The sequence below is a fragment of the Cicer arietinum genome, chromosome 1, assembly GCF_000331145.2.
Source record: "Cicer arietinum cultivar CDC Frontier isolate Library 1 chromosome 1, Cicar.CDCFrontier_v2.0, whole genome shotgun sequence".
In the NCBI taxonomy this organism is placed as follows: Eukaryota; Viridiplantae; Streptophyta; class Magnoliopsida; order Fabales; family Fabaceae; genus Cicer; species Cicer arietinum.
In genome coordinates, this window is record NC_021160.2 from 4330026 (window position 1) to 4348649 (window position 18624).

Sequence of the window (18624 nt, forward strand, 5' to 3'; positions counted from 1 at the left end):
TATATATATATATATTTTGATGAAAAAATAACCCTTAATTTGTGTTACTATTTGCATCCAATAAAGTTGAAGCCCTTTGAATTGAAGAGTAATAACAAAGTGAAAGTTGAAATTTTTGTTTTCCCCCAAAAAAGAAGAGCGAGTTGAAGAAGAGCACACAATAATGGAAGTTCCGAAGGATCAAATCTCCATTCTTCTCGATAATGGACTCTACAACTCCGCTCAGATGCTCGTAACCTATTCTTCTTCTTTCCCCCTTTTTTTACGCATTTTAAATTTGATTCAACGCTAAAAAATTGTTGCTTTTCGATTAATTTGGGTTTATTAAAAGTTTCTGTTTTTTGAACAGGGTTGTTTTCTTGTTTCTTCACCTGCTGCAAATTCTGAATCATCTCCACACCTCAAAACTGAGAGTTTGGTATGCAAAATTCCTATTTTTTGTTTTTAATTTCCATGTTTTGAAATTTTGAATCTATGAGAAGTTCATTTAAGTTCCACTTGTGCTAGTTTCACCCATGTACCTCAAATAGGTTATCTGACCTGAAATTCACGTAACCTCCGCGAACTTAATTTACTAGATAGGTAAACTTGAACTCGATTCATGTAGGTTAGGTGAAGTTTTGGGTGTAACTGGAAAAAACAAATGTGTAACTAGCAAAAATGTAGAAGTTCCTATGTCTAGTTATTTATTTATTTTTGTGCAGGTGCTACTTGGTGATTCATTCTTCAGTGAAAGGGAGTACCGTAGAGCCATTGTAAGAGACTGAGCTATCATTTTCTTCATTTTTGGTTATGCAGTTGAAAATAATTGCTTATTATGTTTTACTATGTTTTTGTAAAGCTTTTCTTGAAATGGGTAAATTTCATAAAGAAAATATTTTTGAGGAGTTTGAAGTGAAGTCTTATCAATTATGATTTTTTGTTTGTTTGTGAACAGCACACATACAAGCAAGCTTTACAATACTACAAGATGATTCCTAAACAGAATATGTCATCTGCTCGAAGTTCGTTGTCGTCAAATAGGTCGTCTTCTCCGAATTCTTGCAATATGTCAGTAATCAATGAAAATGAGGTAGCTGTTGTGTTGTGTTTATGTAATTCATGATAGTTTGATTGGATTTTGACGTGGTTTTTCAGGGTTTGTATGTCCTTCAGGTTGTTTATGATGTTTCCTATTCATTCTCTAACTAATCTACTTAACAGGTGAAGTTCAAAATTGCATCATGTCACTGTTTTCTAAATGAGAACAAAGCAGCTTTAGTTGAGGTTTGTCTGTTCTTTTCCTCGCCCTTTTTATAGACCTATTAAAGAGAGTGCTTAACCGTTAACTGTTTCTCAAAAATATTAAATATTTTCCTGATGGTATATTTTGATGCAAAGGAATGCTGATTTTCTATGTATATAGGGATTGTGCATGGAGATAATGGCCTTAAATGGCTTTATTCTGTATATTTTGTCAGTTCTCACTTTGGAAATTTTTAATGACAAATACTACCTCTGTCTCTTTTTAGAAGCACCCTTTTGTATGAGTGCAAAAAGGTAGTGCTTATAAAAAGGAATGGAGGTAGTAAAGGTTATAAAATTTTGCATTATGGTATTGGTTTGTTTTCAACTTTGTCATTCCTCGTGATTTGTTGTTGTCATATTCATATCACAGATGGAAGGAATTCCAAGCAAAGCTAGAAATTTACCGATGAATTTGTTATTAGGAAAGCTATATCGAATTTCTAGACATAGCCGAGCTGCTGTTGCTATTTACAAAGAATGCCTAAGGTTTGTAAAGTTAATTTCTCTTACACAGAATGAACCTTTGATGGGGCACCGATAGGTTGTCTTTAAATGCTGTCATGGATTCATTTTATAATTTTTTATTTTATATTTCTCCTTACAGCTTTTGTCTGTCTTTTTGCCAGGCATTGCCCTTATATACTTGAAGCTATCACTGCTTTATCAGAACTGGGATCTACTGCAAAGGACATCATTTCGTTGTTTCCTCAGGTTTGTTCATAAAGGCAGGAAGAAATTTTTGTAACTAAAGCTAAATAGAGATTCTGCCCTTGGCCACCTCCAATATGATCCATTGATAGGCTTTCGAATTGGGGACTCTTTAGTTTTTAATAACATATTACTTTTTATGATGAACTTCGGACCCATTTGTAAGATTTAAGTTTATTTATAAGTTGAATGCTCTCCAAGAATATAAATGGTGCACAAACATTTAATTTCAGACTCCAAATAGAAGTGGGAGGGCTCCATTTGATCATACTGACTCAAGTCGTTGGCTTCAAGTAAGTTGTATGTAATTATTTCATGTACTGTCTACTGTGTTCTGTACTGCCAGGAAAACCCGAGAAAATTGGAAAATTCTGATAATTTTTTTCCCTTTACTTGCTAGCGTTATGTTGAAGCTCAGTGTTGCATCTCTTCAAATGATTACAAAGGTGAGCTATTTTTATCGTATATGGGGTTGTATGATTCCATGTGTGTCGGAGCTATAGGATGTCATTGCTAAAATATCTGTTCTACACACATGCATAGCCCTTAGCCCAATTTCTCTCACATGTTGACTCGTTTTTTCGGCATTACCATCTTTTGCTCTTGTTTTGATCAAAGCTTTTAAATTGAAAAGAGATATTGTTTATTTGTTTTATACTTTGTAGTTTACTAGTTTGTATCTATGATGTGTGCCTGACACTCCTATGCATGCGGTTTTACTCTGTTTCGAATTCTGGCAGGTGGCTTGGAACTATTTGCCGATCTTTTACAGCGTTTCCCTAATAATATACACTTAATACTTGAAATGGCAAAGGTTAGAGTTGCTGCAATGATTTAGAATTTGTGTGAATATACCTTTTCAACCTGGCAGATTATATACTTAGTTTTTAGTTTTATATACATTGCATGAATATGGGTAGAGGATACATCAATTTTCAAAAAGTTAAGGTACAGTTCTATCGTATTAGTAAGTATTCCCTCTGGTCACTATTATAAGCAAAAATAACTACTTTCACGGTTATTAAGAAAATTAGTTAAGTGCAATTAATTTTTTAGATTTCATGTAAAACATAATCCTAATTTACAAAATTGCCCATTTGAATGTTGAACACCCAACTACCGACATTAAATGTTTTTTATTAAAGTAAGGGGTATATTAGGAATACTACCATTAAATGAGTTAAAAGTAATTAACTTTTGTTTATAATAGTGACTAAGATTTGAGACCACTTTTTTACTTATAATAGTGACGAGAAAGAGTATAAATTTTCAAAAAATTAGCACAACCAAAATAAATTTACACACTCAAGAAAGTAGACTTTATATCATAGAACATGACAAAATTGCATGAAAGAATATATAAATTTGATGATAAAAAACATAAAATAAGCAAAATATTTGTACATAATTTCCTCGAATTGTTCATTTAACATGTAAACTTTGATGTATATTGTAAATGAAGGTTGAAGCTATTATTGGAAAGAATGAAGAAGCCATTATGAATTTTGAGAAGGTATTAAAGTTATAGTATAAATTTATTGTTGCTTCCTGTCCTGCTTATTTGTAGGCGTTTACTGAGCTTAGACTTGAAATTTGTCAATTACAGGCTCGATCAATTGATCCATACGTCGTAACATATATGGATGAGTATGCAATGCTTCTAAAGCTAAAATCTGATTATTCTAAGCTGAACAAGTTAGTGCATGATTTATTGAATATTGATCCTGCAAGACCAGAGGTTTTTGTGGCTTTATCTGTTTTATGGGAAAGGAAAGATGAGAAAAGAGCATTATCATATGCTGAGCAGGTTGGTAGTTTTATTTGATGCAGGACGGATTGTATTATTTTATCTATTACTTAATTTCTTACAATTGACTGATGATTTGATAATTAGAGCATTCGGATTGATGAGAGACATATACCAGGGTACATAATGAAGGTAATAAAATTGTTTTAGTTTAAATCAAAATGAGGTTATATTAACTATATTATGTTTGTTGAGGATGACAATGCAAGTATTGTGCAAATGATCTGACAAGTTGAGTTTATTTAGGGAAATCTATTATTGACAGTGAAACGAGCAGAGGCAGCCGTGTCTGCCTTCCGAGGAGCCCAAGAATTGAGACCTGATATACGCTCGTATCAAGGTTTATTTTGTACTGGAAAATACATTTAGTAGCACCGACTTGCATCTTTTGCCTTCAATGACATTCATGCTTTTCGCTACCATTCTACTGCAAAGTGCCAAAAATGGAAATGCAAAAATTTACAGATTTTGACATGAACACGATTTTTCCAGGTTTGGTTCATACATATTTGGCACTTTCAAAAATCAAAGAGGCTTTATATGCTTCTAGAGAGGCAATGAAAGCAATGCCTCAATCAGCCAAGGCTTTAAAATTAGTAGGTGATGTGCATGCCAGTAATTCTGGTGGGAGAGAAAAGGTAACTTGTCAGCTTTTTAAAATAAAGTATCTGTAGACTACTATCTTAGTTTCCTTGGTCTGAAACTTAATGTGTTCATCATATAGGCGAAAAAGTTCTATGAGTCTGCATTAAGGCTTGAACCTGGTTACCTTGGAGCTGCACTAGCTTTGGCTGAGCTCCATGTTATTGAGGGCCGAAACGGAGACGCCGTGTCTCTGCTCGAGCGATATCTTAAAGACTGGGCTGATGACTCTCTTCATGTGAAACTAGCACAAGTTTTTGCTGCTACTAATATGCTGTCGGAGGCTTTGTCGCATTATCAGGCTGCATTAAGGTAAAAATTCTCATATTTTGCAAACATCTATCAGAGCATGGTGCACTTTTTTATTTTTCCTTTTTTATAAAAGTGGAGTTATAGAATAATTTAGTTTGGCATCACTTAGATGGATTTGGCTTCATCATGTTTCTAACGTTTAGTATATAAATGGCAGGTTAAACCCACAGAATGAAGCAGCAAAACGAGGTTTAGAGCGTTTGGAGAAGCAAATGAAGGTTTGTTCTTTTAATTTTTCACAATTGTGATGCTTAATTATATTTCTTTCAACTTCTAATTACACATTATTTGCAAAGTTTTGATCTGAAATAGATGCATGGTCTAGGCCAACATTAAAATTTGATTGATAATATTCTGGATACGTTGAGTGAAGTACAATTTTATGATTTTGCATCCGTTTAGGGAGTAGATCCCGATGCACCTGAAGAAGATGAAGACAACGATGTTGAAGATGCTGACGGAGATCAAGACGAGACTGAACTTCTTTGAGTATCGGTAACGAAAGGAAGATAAAAGTAACCCTGGAAATAGTATAATGTTGACATGGCATTAGCAGTAGGGTGAGAATTACCTTGGTGTGGTCTACATGGAAGGTTTTCATTGTCTTACTACAGCAATAGTTCACATCAGAAAACAAAGAAATTCATACTTGCCAACTGTTGCATCTGGTGACCTTATAAATAAGGAATGCATGGATTAGATGCTGCAATTCTCATTTATTGAATGAGTGATTGAGGTTGGACTTATGCCAGATTTTTGAAGTTCCAGTTGGTGAGAGCAAATATGTATCAACTCAAGTTGGAGGCTGTGTTATCTCTGTTGTAAGATTATTTCTGTTCTCCTGGTTATATATTTGTAAGATATATGTCAACAATGTGGTCACAAGTTTAGTTGAAGTTAAAAATACAGACTATTTTTCTTTCTCCAGCCTTGTAAAACAATTGCTCATTTAATTCTTTTCATCAGGAGTCAAGTTACTATTCTAAATTATCATTGTATAGGAAAGTGAATAGACATATCTACAAAAAAATCATCTTGATATTGGCTTGTCAAAGTTTAAAATATAGATAATATATCAGATATTGTACTCTTAGAGTCAACTCATAATCTTCCATTAGTAGACATTTTCTCTAAGTTGTAATGTAAGAATAACAGCTCTTATAACTCAGATTAATTTTCTCAATCAGCTTCGTACAATGACTCTAACGTAAACTTAAACAACCAAATATATGGAATGAGTAAGTAATTATTGAGTTTTGACAGGAGCTGCGAACTAGGACTATTATTTCTGTTTTGAGTAGATGGAAAAAAATTAACAAATGCATAGTACAAACAAAAAAGAGTAGCAACAAAAAGAACAGATAAATGGGATGTCAAATGTGATCAGCATCAATGATTACGTTTAAAACATGGAACCCCAGTTAAATTAACTGCCAAAAACCACATTTTTGTAACATTATTAGTAATGTCATCTTTATAAAAGCCACCCCCACCAGTATGATTTGTTGCAGCATAAATTGATCAAAATATATCCGGAAAAAAAAAAAAAAGATAAATGACTAAAACGTTACCTGAAATTAAGTTAAGGGACCACGGATGTAATTTAGCCAAAAAAATATTACTCTATCTAAAATGAATTATAAGAAAAAATAAATCAAATTATGCATATTAAAAAATATTATTGATCATATTTAATTATGCAATCCCAATAAAAGTTAAATCTATAGCCTAAATTTTCCTCTATAACTAATAAATTGGTTCATTGAAAATGTAAAAAGTTGTATTAAATGCGGGGCAGTTTAGAAATTTTATCATTAATTATGAGAGAAATTATTGATTTTTTTATGCATATTTTATTCCAAAAAATATAAGCTAATTTTGCTTATACTTGGGGAGTAAATACTATTACAAACTGTATATTATGTTGTTAAATACATCATAATGCAATTACAGTTAAGAACGACAAACTATAAACTAATATTTAGCCTTTTCAATTAATCCTAAATGTTTTAAATCTTAATTCTGTATGGATTCAACTCTGTCACATTTGATCTGACCAAAAAGCATTCTATTAATGAAGTAACACTGCATCTTTGGAGGTTGTACAAGCCTTCAATGCCACCCTCAAAATGCAGTTCCCTAATATGTCCTCATAATAATAGGAGCTTTGTTTCATCATTTTGGTTTGCCGAAATTGACTGTTATATATGACCATTGAGGACGCCTCACTACACATGAAAAGGTTTCCTGGGAGTAGGTGCTCTATTTTCCATTGATTGCAGCCTCTGTTTGAGATGAAAAACTTCAACCTATGCAGCCAAAAAAGATTACAAAATATTTAAGAAATCCAAGTAGCAACATTTTAAGAATTGAATGACACACACCTCAGATTCCTCAACCTTTTTTATTTGAAAGAAATAACAGATTCCTCTACCTTAACAACACAATTGGACATATAATATAAAATATAAAATTATATGGTTTACCAAAACATGAAGGAAAAAAAACAGGTATGTTTGGTTTTCATTTTCTACTTTCAAGATTTTGTACGTAAAAAAAAAAGGTTAGAGATACACTAAATATAAAATAAAAACAGCAAATATTTTCTCAAACCAAATACACACTAAATAAAAGATAGAGATAGATTTGTAATCAATCCAAGGATGTACCTGTAATTGGAAAGCCCTGGCTCTTTCTCCTGCGAGAACTCCTCTTGTTGAGTGCAATTCCTACTAAAAGTTTTCTCAGTCAGTAGCAGCATGGTACAGGCATACCAACAATACTACCAAATGAAATGTCATATATACCTTTTGTGTATCATCTAAAATAGCCTTGAGAAAAGCCACATCATGTTCAAGTCTTACATTGTCGGAGTGGACAATGTTAGATAGGTTGCTGGCATCTTCTTGAGCTAACTCTGCACCAGCTAGCTTCTCTCTCAGTAATTCAATCTCCTTTAGTGTGTCAGTCAATTTGTTATCCATCTCTTGCCTACTTTTGAAAGCAGATGCTAAATTTTTTTCAGAAGCTTCTTTGCTTGCTATTGCAGCTAGCAATTGTGCCTCAAGAATGCCGAATTTTCTTATTAGGGAGGACACTTTGGTTTCATAATAATCATATATATTTGAAGCAGTAGACAGTGATCCTGATTTACTATTTTCAGGGAATGACTCGTGATCACTTTCTAGCAAAGAATTTCCAAAACCTAGATTTTTCTGAAGTGATATATCAGATATTGTACTCTTAGAGTCAACTCATAATCTTCCATTAGTAGACATTTTCTCTAAGTTGTAATGTAAGAATAACAGCTCTTATAACTCAGATTAATTTTCTCAATCAGCTTCGTACAATGACTCTAACGTAAACTTAAACAACCAAATATATGGAATGAGTAAGTAATTATTGAGTTTTGACAGGAGCTGCGAACTAGGACTATTATTTCTGTTTTGAGTAGATGGAAAAAAATTAACAAATGCATAGTACAAACAAAAAAGAGTAGCAACAAAAAGAACAGATAAATGGGATGTCAAATGTGATCAGCATCAATGATTACGTTTAAAACATGGAACCCCAGTTAAATTAACTGCCAAAAACCACATTTTTGTAACATTATTAGTAATGTCATCTTTATAAAAGCCACCCCCACCAGTATGATTTGTTGCAGCATAAATTGATCAAAATATATCCGGAAAAAAAAAAAAAAGATAAATGACTAAAACGTTACCTGAAATTAAGTTAAGGGACCACGGATGTAATTTAGCCAAAAAAATATTACTCTATCTAAAATGAATTATAAGAAAAAATAAATCAAATTATGCATATTAAAAAATATTATTGATCATATTTAATTATGCAATCCCAATAAAAGTTAAATCTATAGCCTAAATTTTCCTCTATAACTAATAAATTGGTTCATTGAAAATGTAAAAAGTTGTATTAAATGCGGGGCAGTTTAGAAATTTTATCATTAATTATGAGAGAAATTATTGATTTTTTTATGCATATTTTATTCCAAAAAATATAAGCTAATTTTGCTTATACTTGGGGAGTAAATACTATTACAAACTGTATATTATGTTGTTAAATACATCATAATGCAATTACAGTTAAGAACGACAAACTATAAACTAATATTTAGCCTTTTCAATTAATCCTAAATGTTTTAAATCTTAATTCTGTATGGATTCAACTCTGTCACATTTGATCTGACCAAAAAGCATTCTATTAATGAAGTAACACTGCATCTTTGGAGGTTGTACAAGCCTTCAATGCCACCCTCAAAATGCAGTTCCCTAATATGTCCTCATAATAATAGGAGCTTTGTTTCATCATTTTGGTTTGCCGAAATTGACTGTTATATATGACCATTGAGGACGCCTCACTACACATGAAAAGGTTTCCTGGGAGTAGGTGCTCTATTTTCCATTGATTGCAGCCTCTGTTTGAGATGAAAAACTTCAACCTATGCAGCCAAAAAAGATTACAAAATATTTAAGAAATCCAAGTAGCAACATTTTAAGAATTGAATGACACACACCTCAGATTCCTCAACCTTTTTTATTTGAAAGAAATAACAGATTCCTCTACCTTAACAACACAATTGGACATATAATATAAAATATAAAATTATATGGTTTACCAAAACATGAAGGAAAAAAAACAGGTATGTTTGGTTTTCATTTTCTACTTTCAAGATTTTGTACGTAAAAAAAAAAGGTTAGAGATACACTAAATATAAAATAAAAACAGCAAATATTTTCTCAAACCAAATACACACTAAATAAAAGATAGAGATAGATTTGTAATCAATCCAAGGATGTACCTGTAATTGGAAAGCCCTGGCTCTTTCTCCTGCGAGAACTCCTCTTGTTGAGTGCAATTCCTACTAAAAGTTTTCTCAGTCAGTAGCAGCATGGTACAGGCATACCAACAATACTACCAAATGAAATGTCATATATACCTTTTGTGTATCATCTAAAATAGCCTTGAGAAAAGCCACATCATGTTCAAGTCTTACATTGTCGGAGTGGACAATGTTAGATAGGTTGCTGGCATCTTCTTGAGCTAACTCTGCACCAGCTAGCTTCTCTCTCAGTAATTCAATCTCCTTTAGTGTGTCAGTCAATTTGTTATCCATCTCTTGCCTACTTTTGAAAGCAGATGCTAAATTTTTTTCAGAAGCTTCTTTGCTTGCTATTGCAGCTAGCAATTGTGCCTCAAGAATGCCGAATTTTCTTATTAGGGAGGACACTTTGGTTTCATAATAATCATATATATTTGAAGCAGTAGACAGTGATCCTGATTTACTATTTTCAGGGAATGACTCGTGATCACTTTCTAGCAAAGAATTTCCAAAACCTAGATTTTTCTGAAGTGAATCTCCAGATACCAAAACCGGTTGCTCTATGTTGGTTTTGGCTCCTCTTGTGTTCATCTGATGTCCAGGGTCATTTTGATTTGTTCTACCATCTGCTGCCTGAAGTATACGTGGGAAGGTAGTGGAAAAATGCTATTATGATTTATTCAGCAGTAAATAAAGCGGTTTAAATAGAGAGATTACAATAAAGTCTCTTCCATGAAAGTCACAAATGGTAAGCATATAATTCAACCATCTAGTTTCTTTTTATGAAATGACGATCAATCTCAATATGTTATGTTCTATCATGGTGAACTAGCTAAGCCCCTTATAAGGGTTACTTAGCATCAAAGTAAATTGTTCTGATTTTTCATCATAGACCATTGAAAATAACACATAACATGTAGTCTGAGTTACACTTTTAATGTCTTTATATAGCTAATATGTGATTTTAATCCGTCATTTTAATCCGTCATTTTAATCCGTCACTTTATATAGCTAAGAAAAATTTAATCCGTCATTTTATTTTTTTGTTACGAGATAGTCCCTACATCACTATTCCTCTACTAGAAACTCTCAAACTCCCATTTTCTACCCAAAATCTAGACAAATTGAATTGATTAAATATTTTAAACGGGCTTGATACTTCCACTCAAAACTCACCAAAAACATTAAATTCTGCTCCAAAATTATCTCAATTTTTCCTTTTTTCAAAACCTAATCTCCTATAAATCCTCCAAATTTTATCAACTTTTACTAACTTTCGGATTTCTGAACTTCTGAAGTTATTTTATATCACAAATTCATCATTAAGACCCAAATCCTTGGATAAAAATGAGTAATTACATGTTTTACAATTGATCATAGTATATTTGCTTAACTTAAAAAATGAAGACTTGACTGGCAAGAAAAATCTCAAGGAACCAAAAGCACAATCAAGTCTTTAAATATGAAATGGATTACTATTTTGGAAAATGTTCTACAATATGTATTTAACCATTATTTGTTAAAACCAAATTAGAAGAGTACAGAAGGTGTCCACGAGGTTTTATTGCATCAGAGCACAGGGTTATGATTAATAAGAACTTCTGTTTTACCTGAGGAAAAGAACTTTCATCTTCCGAATGCTTGCCAATCCTATCATGCACATTGAATGCTTCCTCATGATCAAATTGACTGTGAAGGGATATGTTGGTAGGGAGAGAACCGGAATCTTCTACAAGCAAAGATTCTGACAGAGATTTCCTTTCAGAACCATGTTCAATTGTAGGTGCCATATTTCGTCGAGCAAAAGAGTTGTTGAAACGTTGGGAAGATTCGTTTCTAAGTTTAGTGGATAATGAATGTTTTTTGGTTATAGGTCCTGGACATTTGGTAGTAGTCGGTTGTCTTCTGGAAGTTGATTCAATTTTTTCAGTTTTCAACACTTCCACCTGTCACAGTCAAGAGAAAAAAAAGGTTACAACTCAGAAGTTCGATGAGAAATAAACTCATACAGTTACTTTATACATTTGCTAAACCTGATTTGATGCCTCTTTTTTGGATCCCCCAAATGCAACAAGAAAGTCCTTTTCCTTGTGCTGCACAAGTACCAGGCTAAAACCCTGCTAATACAACATAAATCATAAGCATGCTTTTATACAGTCTTAAACAAAGCATGATCAAAGAAGACTAAGAATAAGTTAGGGTATGGATATGTTGGACTCCTAGAGCCAAATATAACACATCTAGCAATATTTTTGTGGATAATCACGAGGATATATAGTAAACAAGTTCATACAATTTTCAGTTCATAGGTTGAACAAAAAGTTCATGTTTAAAAAAATGAAGAAGTTTACATCCTAGCAAGGTTTTTTACTAGTAAGATTAAAGGTAAACAGGTCTAACGAAGTCTCCTTAAACCAGAATTGTAGGCTTTTAGTACTTATTCCCACCACCTTGAAACAAAATTGGAGTTATAAGTGCAAAAGACAAAATGGAATACATTGAAGAAAATCGATGTTAATGCACTACAGTCAATGAATAAACAGTGTAATTAACAGCATGAGGCTAGCAATAGATGAATGATAGGTAAACATGACATCAAAAATAAAAATTTCACCTTGTTGGTTGTGATAGAAGAAGGATGTGATGCAATTTCTACCAACCATTCACTTTTTTGAATATCATATATCAAAGTCTCTCCATGTCCTGAAAAGAATAGAGGAACGTTAAAAATTTCAAAGAAAGTAAAATAAGACCAGTTAAGTGGGAAACAGGAAAATAGAATACAATTGTTTTCACTATTTCCCTTGGAGTTGGTGTTGAGAGAAAAAGTAAAGAAATGAGAAACATGAGCATATTCTTGTGTCACATACGTTTTTTCCTGCTTCCACCACCTGTAATATACCACTTAGAGCCATATAAAACACCACAGCAACCAGCTCTTGGTGATGGATGGAAACCATGCACCTTTATTTTTGACCAAGCCATCTGAAATAGTAGTAATATTTTCATCAAATTATATAATGAGTGAATATTTAATTTAAATATTGGACATCAATAATTTTCATCATGATAACCATATATAGAGCTCACAAACCGTTTCGAAGTCAAGTGAATACAAGTCATTGAAGGTCCTAGATTTTGTTGCTCCTCCAAATATAAAAAGAATTTTACCATCATAAAGAGATGCAACATGGTTGAATCTTGGAGAAGGCGCTGTTCCCCTGTACGTAATATAATCGTTTTGAAGTCCAAACTTTTGGTTTCTAACCTTTTTTAAACAAAATGTCAAAAGAATTCCATAAACACATACGTGCAGTGAAGTGGAAGCCATGTCAAGGACTTGAGATCAAACATATGTAGATCATTTAGTTTCCTCCTTTTGCAATCTTCTCCCCCAAACAATATCAAAGTAGAGTTAGCCCTAACAATTGTATGGCCACTGCGAGCAATCTGCCAAGAACAAAATATTTGGTCAGTAATTGCCTATAGAGATTTCAAAGGAAGAAATTAAATTATGATATGTTGGTAATCCAGGTAATACTTTTATTTTTCTATATTCTTTGTTTGTAATTGTTTAGGCTATGACTATTTAGCTTGTCAAATGAGATGTGAGAATCACACACTTCACATACACGTAAATATTAATGCATCAGGAACAATAGCTGTTCCGTCTATTAAGCATAAATCAATGACTAACAATTAATTGCTTAACATGTTTTAATTGAAAGAGAATTATTATGGTTAAGAAAGATAAAAATATAAGGATATGCTGAAAAATGTGTTTCAAGTACACCACAGACTCAATATTTATATAATGAAAGTAATAAATGTAAGGATGCAATTTCTAAATTATTATATTTATATACATGAGACGCTGGGCCTAGACATAACAATACACGTATCAAATGCCAAGATGAACTTTCTACAACAGAGGACTTTGCACTTTCAATATTCCTACCGGTATGTCTCCCTTTGCTTCCATGAGTGCCCAACACTCTGTCTCGGTATCAAATGCCCATACTACAAAAGCCAAAATGACAATTAGAAGAAGTTCGCAACATGAATCACGACAAAAGTATTACATATGCAAATGACATGGGGTTGAACCAGAAATTTTGTCGCTTCCTAGGTCTGTTTTCCCTCCAATGAGGAGCGCCTTTTTTCCCCATGAAACCTGGTCAAATTATTATCAAGCACAAGAGAATTGAGATAGGATTAAATTGAATCATAGTATGAATTTAAAACAGCAACAAATTAAAAGATACACACATAAATCTGGGAAGCATAACAACATGAAAAAAGAAAGCTCAACTATAAGAGTCATAGCAATAGCCCTGAATCCTCGCTTTTCCTCCTAGATACATTTGTGTTTGCAAATTTGAACTATGTTCCTAGCTTATATCTGACTTTTAAGTATAGAACAATGTCTTTTTATTTTCCATTTTTCTTGTAAATCTCTTCGAAAACTTTCGATTAACTTTATCTTCAAAGTTCAAGGTCACAAAATTTTAATATCACATAAAATCTTGATCATATCTCCTCTTTTTTCCGGTTAACTCGGGCAACTTTCTCGAAAAACTAATGTTATGCCAGTCATCAATTATATCAATTGCATAATAGGACCAAAAGAAGAAGAAAAAAAAACTTAAAATGGCATAAATCACGGTTGATGTACAATGGTAAAGAAAAATTGAAAAATTAGAATGTTACAATTGAAGATAGAAACCATATATGAGGACTGTAAAAAAATTGGTTTTTTCTAGTTGCCTAAATCCTTGCAGAACACTGGTTCAAAAACAAAAATCCATGTTCATGAACTTTTCATCTTCACAGACATGTTATTCCATGTCTATGATGAGAGCATCATGCCATTATCAAAGTCACTTGGATAAAAATAAAAATAATTAAACATGTCAGAATGCAGATAGTTATTTCTAAAAGCATATATTTAAATACCAAACAATGACCCTTGCAAGCTGGAATCTGTAGAGGCAGACTACTTGGCGACAAGTATAGTTTGGATGAAGCTGTGGTCCATGAAAATGTGTCAAAATTTAGAACCTGCCAATAAAATGAAAATAGTACATTGATGGGGTGAGCCAACAACCAAATAATAATTAGTTAACATTAATGCTCGTATGAAAACAACAAAACAATCTCCCAAATCATAAACTTTTCAATTCCAAAACGAGAAATGTTCCCTCACCTGCACATCATCTAACAATCCATTCCCAGATTCACCACCAACCACTATCATCTTATTCTCAATCACACATGCTGCATGCTATTCCAATGAGTAATAGTTCAGTAGCCAACACTTCACCATAACAGATCATAGGTATAATACTTCAACAAAATGACCTATGACCGGACCTGTTTCGATAAACAATTTAAATAAACACTTATAGCATAAACACTTATCATATAAGTGCTTATGTATAAGTTGTTTCTATAACAAAAGTTAAAATAAAGCAAATTGTTTTCCTATAAGCTATAAGTTGTTTTCATAAGCTATCTATCTTGGATAGCTTATGGAAAAAAAGCTGAAAACAATTGATGGATATGTCATAAGTTGTTTCCATATGATCTCTCAAACAATTTGATAAGTGCTTATGTGAGTAGATAAGCTCAAATAGTAAATCTTAACATATAAAATGAAAGAAAAAAAATCACATAACTACATACATAGGATCTAGGAGTGGGTTTATCCCCTGCAATTGACAACACCATCCAATTCTCTGAACTACCTGATACACAATTACTTATCTCAGGTGCAGTAGATGAAAATTGACAATCAATTTCCTCAGAATGACCACTTGTCCCTGCAACTCCATCACCCTGAAGAAGCTAAAAACTTAGTGAACACACTCAATGTTTCAAATTCAATCCTACACAGAGAATGAACCTGAAAAACTTACATTGGAGTTCCCATTTCGTTTAGGGTACCTAATAGGACTTCTAGTTCCTTGTGTGGTGTCAGAAAGCTGAACCTTCACTCTACCAACCAAAACAATTACACATCAACATCAATATACTCAAAAGAACAACCCTTTGGGAATGAAATGTAAGCAAAAATTATAACCGAAAAGATGAGATACCATTTTTACTTATATTTTATTGAGAACAAAATTAAAAAGAATTAAATATAAATGTTGACCTGCTTAGTTTCTTGTGCCTACGAGAGAACCCAAACATGTTTATTTTTCTTCAGAATGAGTGAAGAAGAAACAAATTGAAAAGAACCCCAAAACTCCACACAAATAGGGAAACTAATAATGCAATTAAAGATTGTAACTTTTTTTCATTTGCCCAGAAAATGAAAAGTACTAAGCTTGGCAAACTCAAAATTCAACACTGAAAATGGTAATAGTAGAAAAAATGACGATAAGAGCTGATTTGTTGAACATCAAACACAACACTTCACATTTGTTGTTTTCTTGTCATAAATCATAATTACTTTTCTTTTTACAGTATCCACAAGGGATCTCTTGTTGTTTTCATTTATAATATTTTAATATTAGTAAATTAAGTTAAGGGATGAAAACAATATTTAATTTCTTATAGTTTTTCTCCGAATTGGGTATTTAACTATTTGATATTGTGAAAGAGGAAGATGTTAAACACATGTCACAGTCAGTGAGCAATAATTCCATCATCAACTAAGTGAAAGAATAAGACAGTATTTAGACTTATGCCTTATCGTATGGATTATGATTCTTGTCTAACTAATATGTCACGTCCTAACGACTTGCTTTTGTTTTGTTATTTTACACAAATCACATTGCATTATCTTTTTTAACATTTTGCAAGATATTGCTGGTTATTAAAATGGCAAATTGGATATGCACAATTTTATTTTATTTTCTGTTCACATCATTATTTAGTGAACTTTGTTATCTAACAAGTAATTGTTTCATTAGTTTTTCCCTAAACTCCTAATAAGTCGCTATTTACAACCGTGATACTTAAAACAAAGACACTCTTTGTGTCTCAAATTTCTATTGATAAAGTAGTTTTTTTTTTCATCATAATATACAGAAAATTTTATAGAGTAATGTTTCGTTAATTACTCTCGTGCATTAGAGAAAATAAAAAATAATTTAAAAATATTTTTAATAGAAATTTAATTCAAGTAAACATGATTTTGACTTTTGTTTTTATCCTACAAATATCTCTATTTATAGAGAAACTTATGTCAATTGATAAAAAAAAAAACAATTCTTAAAAAAAATTATTGCAGTGATAATTTTGAATTTTGAACTGTTGTATACTATTAACAAACAAAAAATTAAAGTAATGCAATGGGCGGTTAAGTGGATGTACTTCTATGTGACCCATAATTACCACACAACCACTAAACTAAATCATTTCATTAATTTCATCCTCTTTTAACACGGTTTGTTAAACTAATAAACAATGCAAACTTGATTTAGATTATATTTTGTAAATAACACTCAACATCATTTAATACAAAAAGGTTAAATTAAATGATTGATTTCAAGTGATCAATGAACTTCGATAAAAAAAAAAACAAAAAAAAAAAAAAAAAAAAAAACAAAATTGTTTGAAAGAATTTGAAGAAGAAGCTAAATTATACATTGATGAGGCAAGTAAATTAGCCTTATTATTATACATTATAGTAGCATAAAAAAAAAAACAAAAAACAAAATTGTTTGAAAGAATTTGAAGAAGAAGCTAAATTATACATTGATGAGGCAAGTAAATTAGCCTTATTATTATACATTATAGTAGCATACATTTATATAAACTCTGCTATTATACATATATCCTATAGTTTTAATACACCCTGCCGGCCTTATACTATATATAATCTCACCATTATACAAAGTAACTAACCAAAACAGATTTATTATACATAGTAACTCATTATGAGAATTTGAAATCAAACCCAAAGTGCTCCTGCTCTTCTAAGCATTGGAATCAAAGACCTATTAAGATGAAGACTCATAACTTCATTAGCTCCACCAACAAACTCACCACCAATGAACACAGCAGGAACAGAAGGGTTGCATCCTAACCTTAAAAGAGCTTGTTCAATGTCTCTTCCTCCATTTATCTCATCAAGTTCATGAACTTCTGGATTCACTCCAAAATCACTTAATAGTGTTTTGATTGTGTGACACATGCAACAACTACTCTTGCTGAAAATCACCACTGATCTCTCTGATGCCAACTCTGTCACCCTCTCCATTATAATATACTTCTAATTAATTAATGTAAGGTTTGATCAATAATTAATGGAATAATGCCTAAAGGTAATTAAATGGCTAGTGAATTTAAGAGTGATGAGGAGAAATATTCAACCAAATATATATAATCTATGAAGGATATATAATATTTTGGTTTGTTTGAGATGTGGATTGAGCTAGAGCCAAATGAGGTTTGCTTATATAAGGGTTTGAAGAAGGTGTATGGTGGATTGGCATGCATGAATTTGGATTTCATACATTAAGAAAATTCCAAATTCACATATTCAAGACATTTGGACCGTTTGATCAAAATCAAACAGTTAAAAAAATATAGATTTTACTTTAACATTATAATTAAAAATATCAAATTTGAATCTGAATTATTCAATCTCTATTAAATAGTTACTCAAGATTGTGTAAATGCGAAAAATTCTGACTGCAGAAAATTTGGGTACGAGATGCATTCATAAGCAAGCTTAGCATAGACAAATAGTGTGGCTGAGGTGAAAAGATGATGAGAATGTTCCATTAGATATTTGGGTCGGTTTCTACTTTGAACATACAATTGTATGAAAGTGATTTATATATCCAAGCTTTTTATTTTTATAATTTTATCGAATCTTTCAATGCAAGTAATAAATTGGAATTGGAACAAAGACATGATGTCCTTGGTACGGCTTCTAAAAGAATGAAGAAATTCGTGCATTATTTTTTTCCTCATACATAGTTACTTTTGTTTGTCTATTTAAATATAATATGATTCTTGGTACGAAAAAATTAATGAACAATCTTCATTTTTTTTTATGTTGATTGCA

General features: G+C 31.9%; 4 protein-coding genes across 6 annotated transcripts; 1 reads left to right on the top strand and 3 right to left on the bottom strand.

Annotated features, from left to right (window-relative positions):
- Positions 1-58: 58 nt before the first annotated feature.
- Positions 59-5729, top strand: LOC101492115 (anaphase-promoting complex subunit 7). The gene is made up of 18 exons (XM_004485985.4): positions 59-232; positions 350-418; positions 705-755; positions 938-1072; positions 1204-1266; positions 1658-1773; positions 1914-1998; positions 2229-2288; positions 2396-2441; positions 2736-2809; positions 3458-3508; positions 3602-3802; positions 3890-3934; positions 4049-4142; positions 4295-4440; positions 4527-4756; positions 4914-4974; positions 5159-5729. The coding sequence occupies exons 1-18, from the start codon at positions 164-166 to the stop codon at positions 5243-5245; spliced, it is 1683 nt and encodes a 560-aa protein (XP_004486042.1). The 5' UTR covers positions 59-163; the 3' UTR covers positions 5246-5729.
- An 841-nt stretch (positions 5730-6570) lies between these two features.
- LOC101494304 (uncharacterized) lies at positions 6571-8355 on the bottom strand. The gene is made up of 4 exons (XM_012713457.3): positions 8326-8355; positions 7564-7998; positions 7426-7485; positions 6571-7065 (listed from the first exon to the last, which is right to left on the bottom strand). Exons 1-4 carry the CDS (start codon positions 8353-8355, stop codon positions 6985-6987), a joined length of 606 nt encoding a protein of 201 aa, XP_012568911.2. The 3' UTR covers positions 6571-6984.
- Positions 8356-8723: 368 nt separating this feature from the next.
- LOC101492456 (uncharacterized) lies at positions 8724-16132 on the bottom strand. Of its 3 annotated transcripts, none has more exons than XM_004485986.4 (16): positions 15757-16130; positions 15518-15596; positions 15285-15437; positions 14806-14883; positions 14556-14660; positions 13707-13773; positions 13558-13619; positions 12910-13049; positions 12694-12820; positions 12470-12584; positions 12214-12302; positions 11633-11716; positions 11210-11545; positions 9717-10232; positions 9579-9638; positions 8724-9218 (listed from the first exon to the last, which is right to left on the bottom strand). In XM_004485986.4, exons 1-16 carry the CDS (start codon positions 15792-15794, stop codon positions 9138-9140), a joined length of 2130 nt encoding a protein of 709 aa, XP_004486043.1. In that variant the 5' UTR covers positions 15795-16130; the 3' UTR covers positions 8724-9137. The 3 variants fall into 3 exon arrangements, 2 of the variants coding, with proteins under 2 accessions (XP_004486043.1, XP_004486044.1); XR_189273.4 differs by having other exon boundaries at positions 9143-9218; positions 9579-9641; positions 15757-16132; XM_004485987.4 differs by lacking the exons at positions 15518-15596; positions 15757-16130 and having other exon boundaries at positions 14806-14972; positions 15285-15424.
- Positions 16133-17281: 1149 nt separating this feature from the next.
- LOC101493119 (monothiol glutaredoxin-S2-like) lies at positions 17282-18359 on the bottom strand. The gene has a single exon (XM_004485988.4). It carries the CDS (start codon positions 17809-17811, stop codon positions 17503-17505), a length of 309 nt encoding a protein of 102 aa, XP_004486045.1. The 5' UTR covers positions 17812-18359; the 3' UTR covers positions 17282-17502.
- Positions 18360-18624: the final 265 nt, after the last annotated feature.

Bases quoted from the DNA above. Each gene is read 5' to 3' on its own strand.
- LOC101493119 (XM_004485988.4), bottom strand. From the start codon at position 17,811: ATGGAGAGGGTGACAGAGTTGGCATCAGAGAGATCAGTGGTGATTTTC.
- LOC101492456 (XM_004485986.4), bottom strand. From the start codon at position 15,794: ATGTTTGGGTTCTCTCGTAGGCACAAGAAACTAAGCAG. The intron at 14,661-14,805 runs GTGAGGGAACAT...TTTTATTGGCAG, and splicing joins GATTGTTAGATGATGTGCAG to GTTCTAAATTTTGACACATT. The intron at 13,050-13,557 runs GTAGGAATATTG...TGTTCTTGGCAG, and splicing joins AAGCAAAGGGAGACATACCG to ATTGCTCGCAGTGGCCATAC.
- LOC101492115 (XM_004485985.4), top strand. From the start codon at position 164: ATGGAAGTTCCGAAGGATCAAATCTCCATTCTTCTCGATAATGGACTC. The intron at 419-704 runs GTATGCAAAATT...ATTTTTGTGCAG, and splicing joins ACCTCAAAACTGAGAGTTTG to GTGCTACTTGGTGATTCATT. The intron at 756-937 runs GTAAGAGACTGA...GTTTGTGAACAG, and splicing joins GGGAGTACCGTAGAGCCATT to CACACATACAAGCAAGCTTT.
- LOC101494304 (XM_012713457.3), bottom strand. From the start codon at position 8,355: ATGTGGTTTTTGGCAGTTAATTTAACTGGG. The intron at 7,999-8,325 runs GTTCCATGTTTT...GTTGACTCTAAG, and splicing joins TGGCAGTTAATTTAACTGGG to AGTACAATATCTGATATATC. The intron at 7,486-7,563 runs GTATATATGACA...AACTTTTAGTAG, and splicing joins TTTTAGATGATACACAAAAG to GAATTGCACTCAACAAGAGG.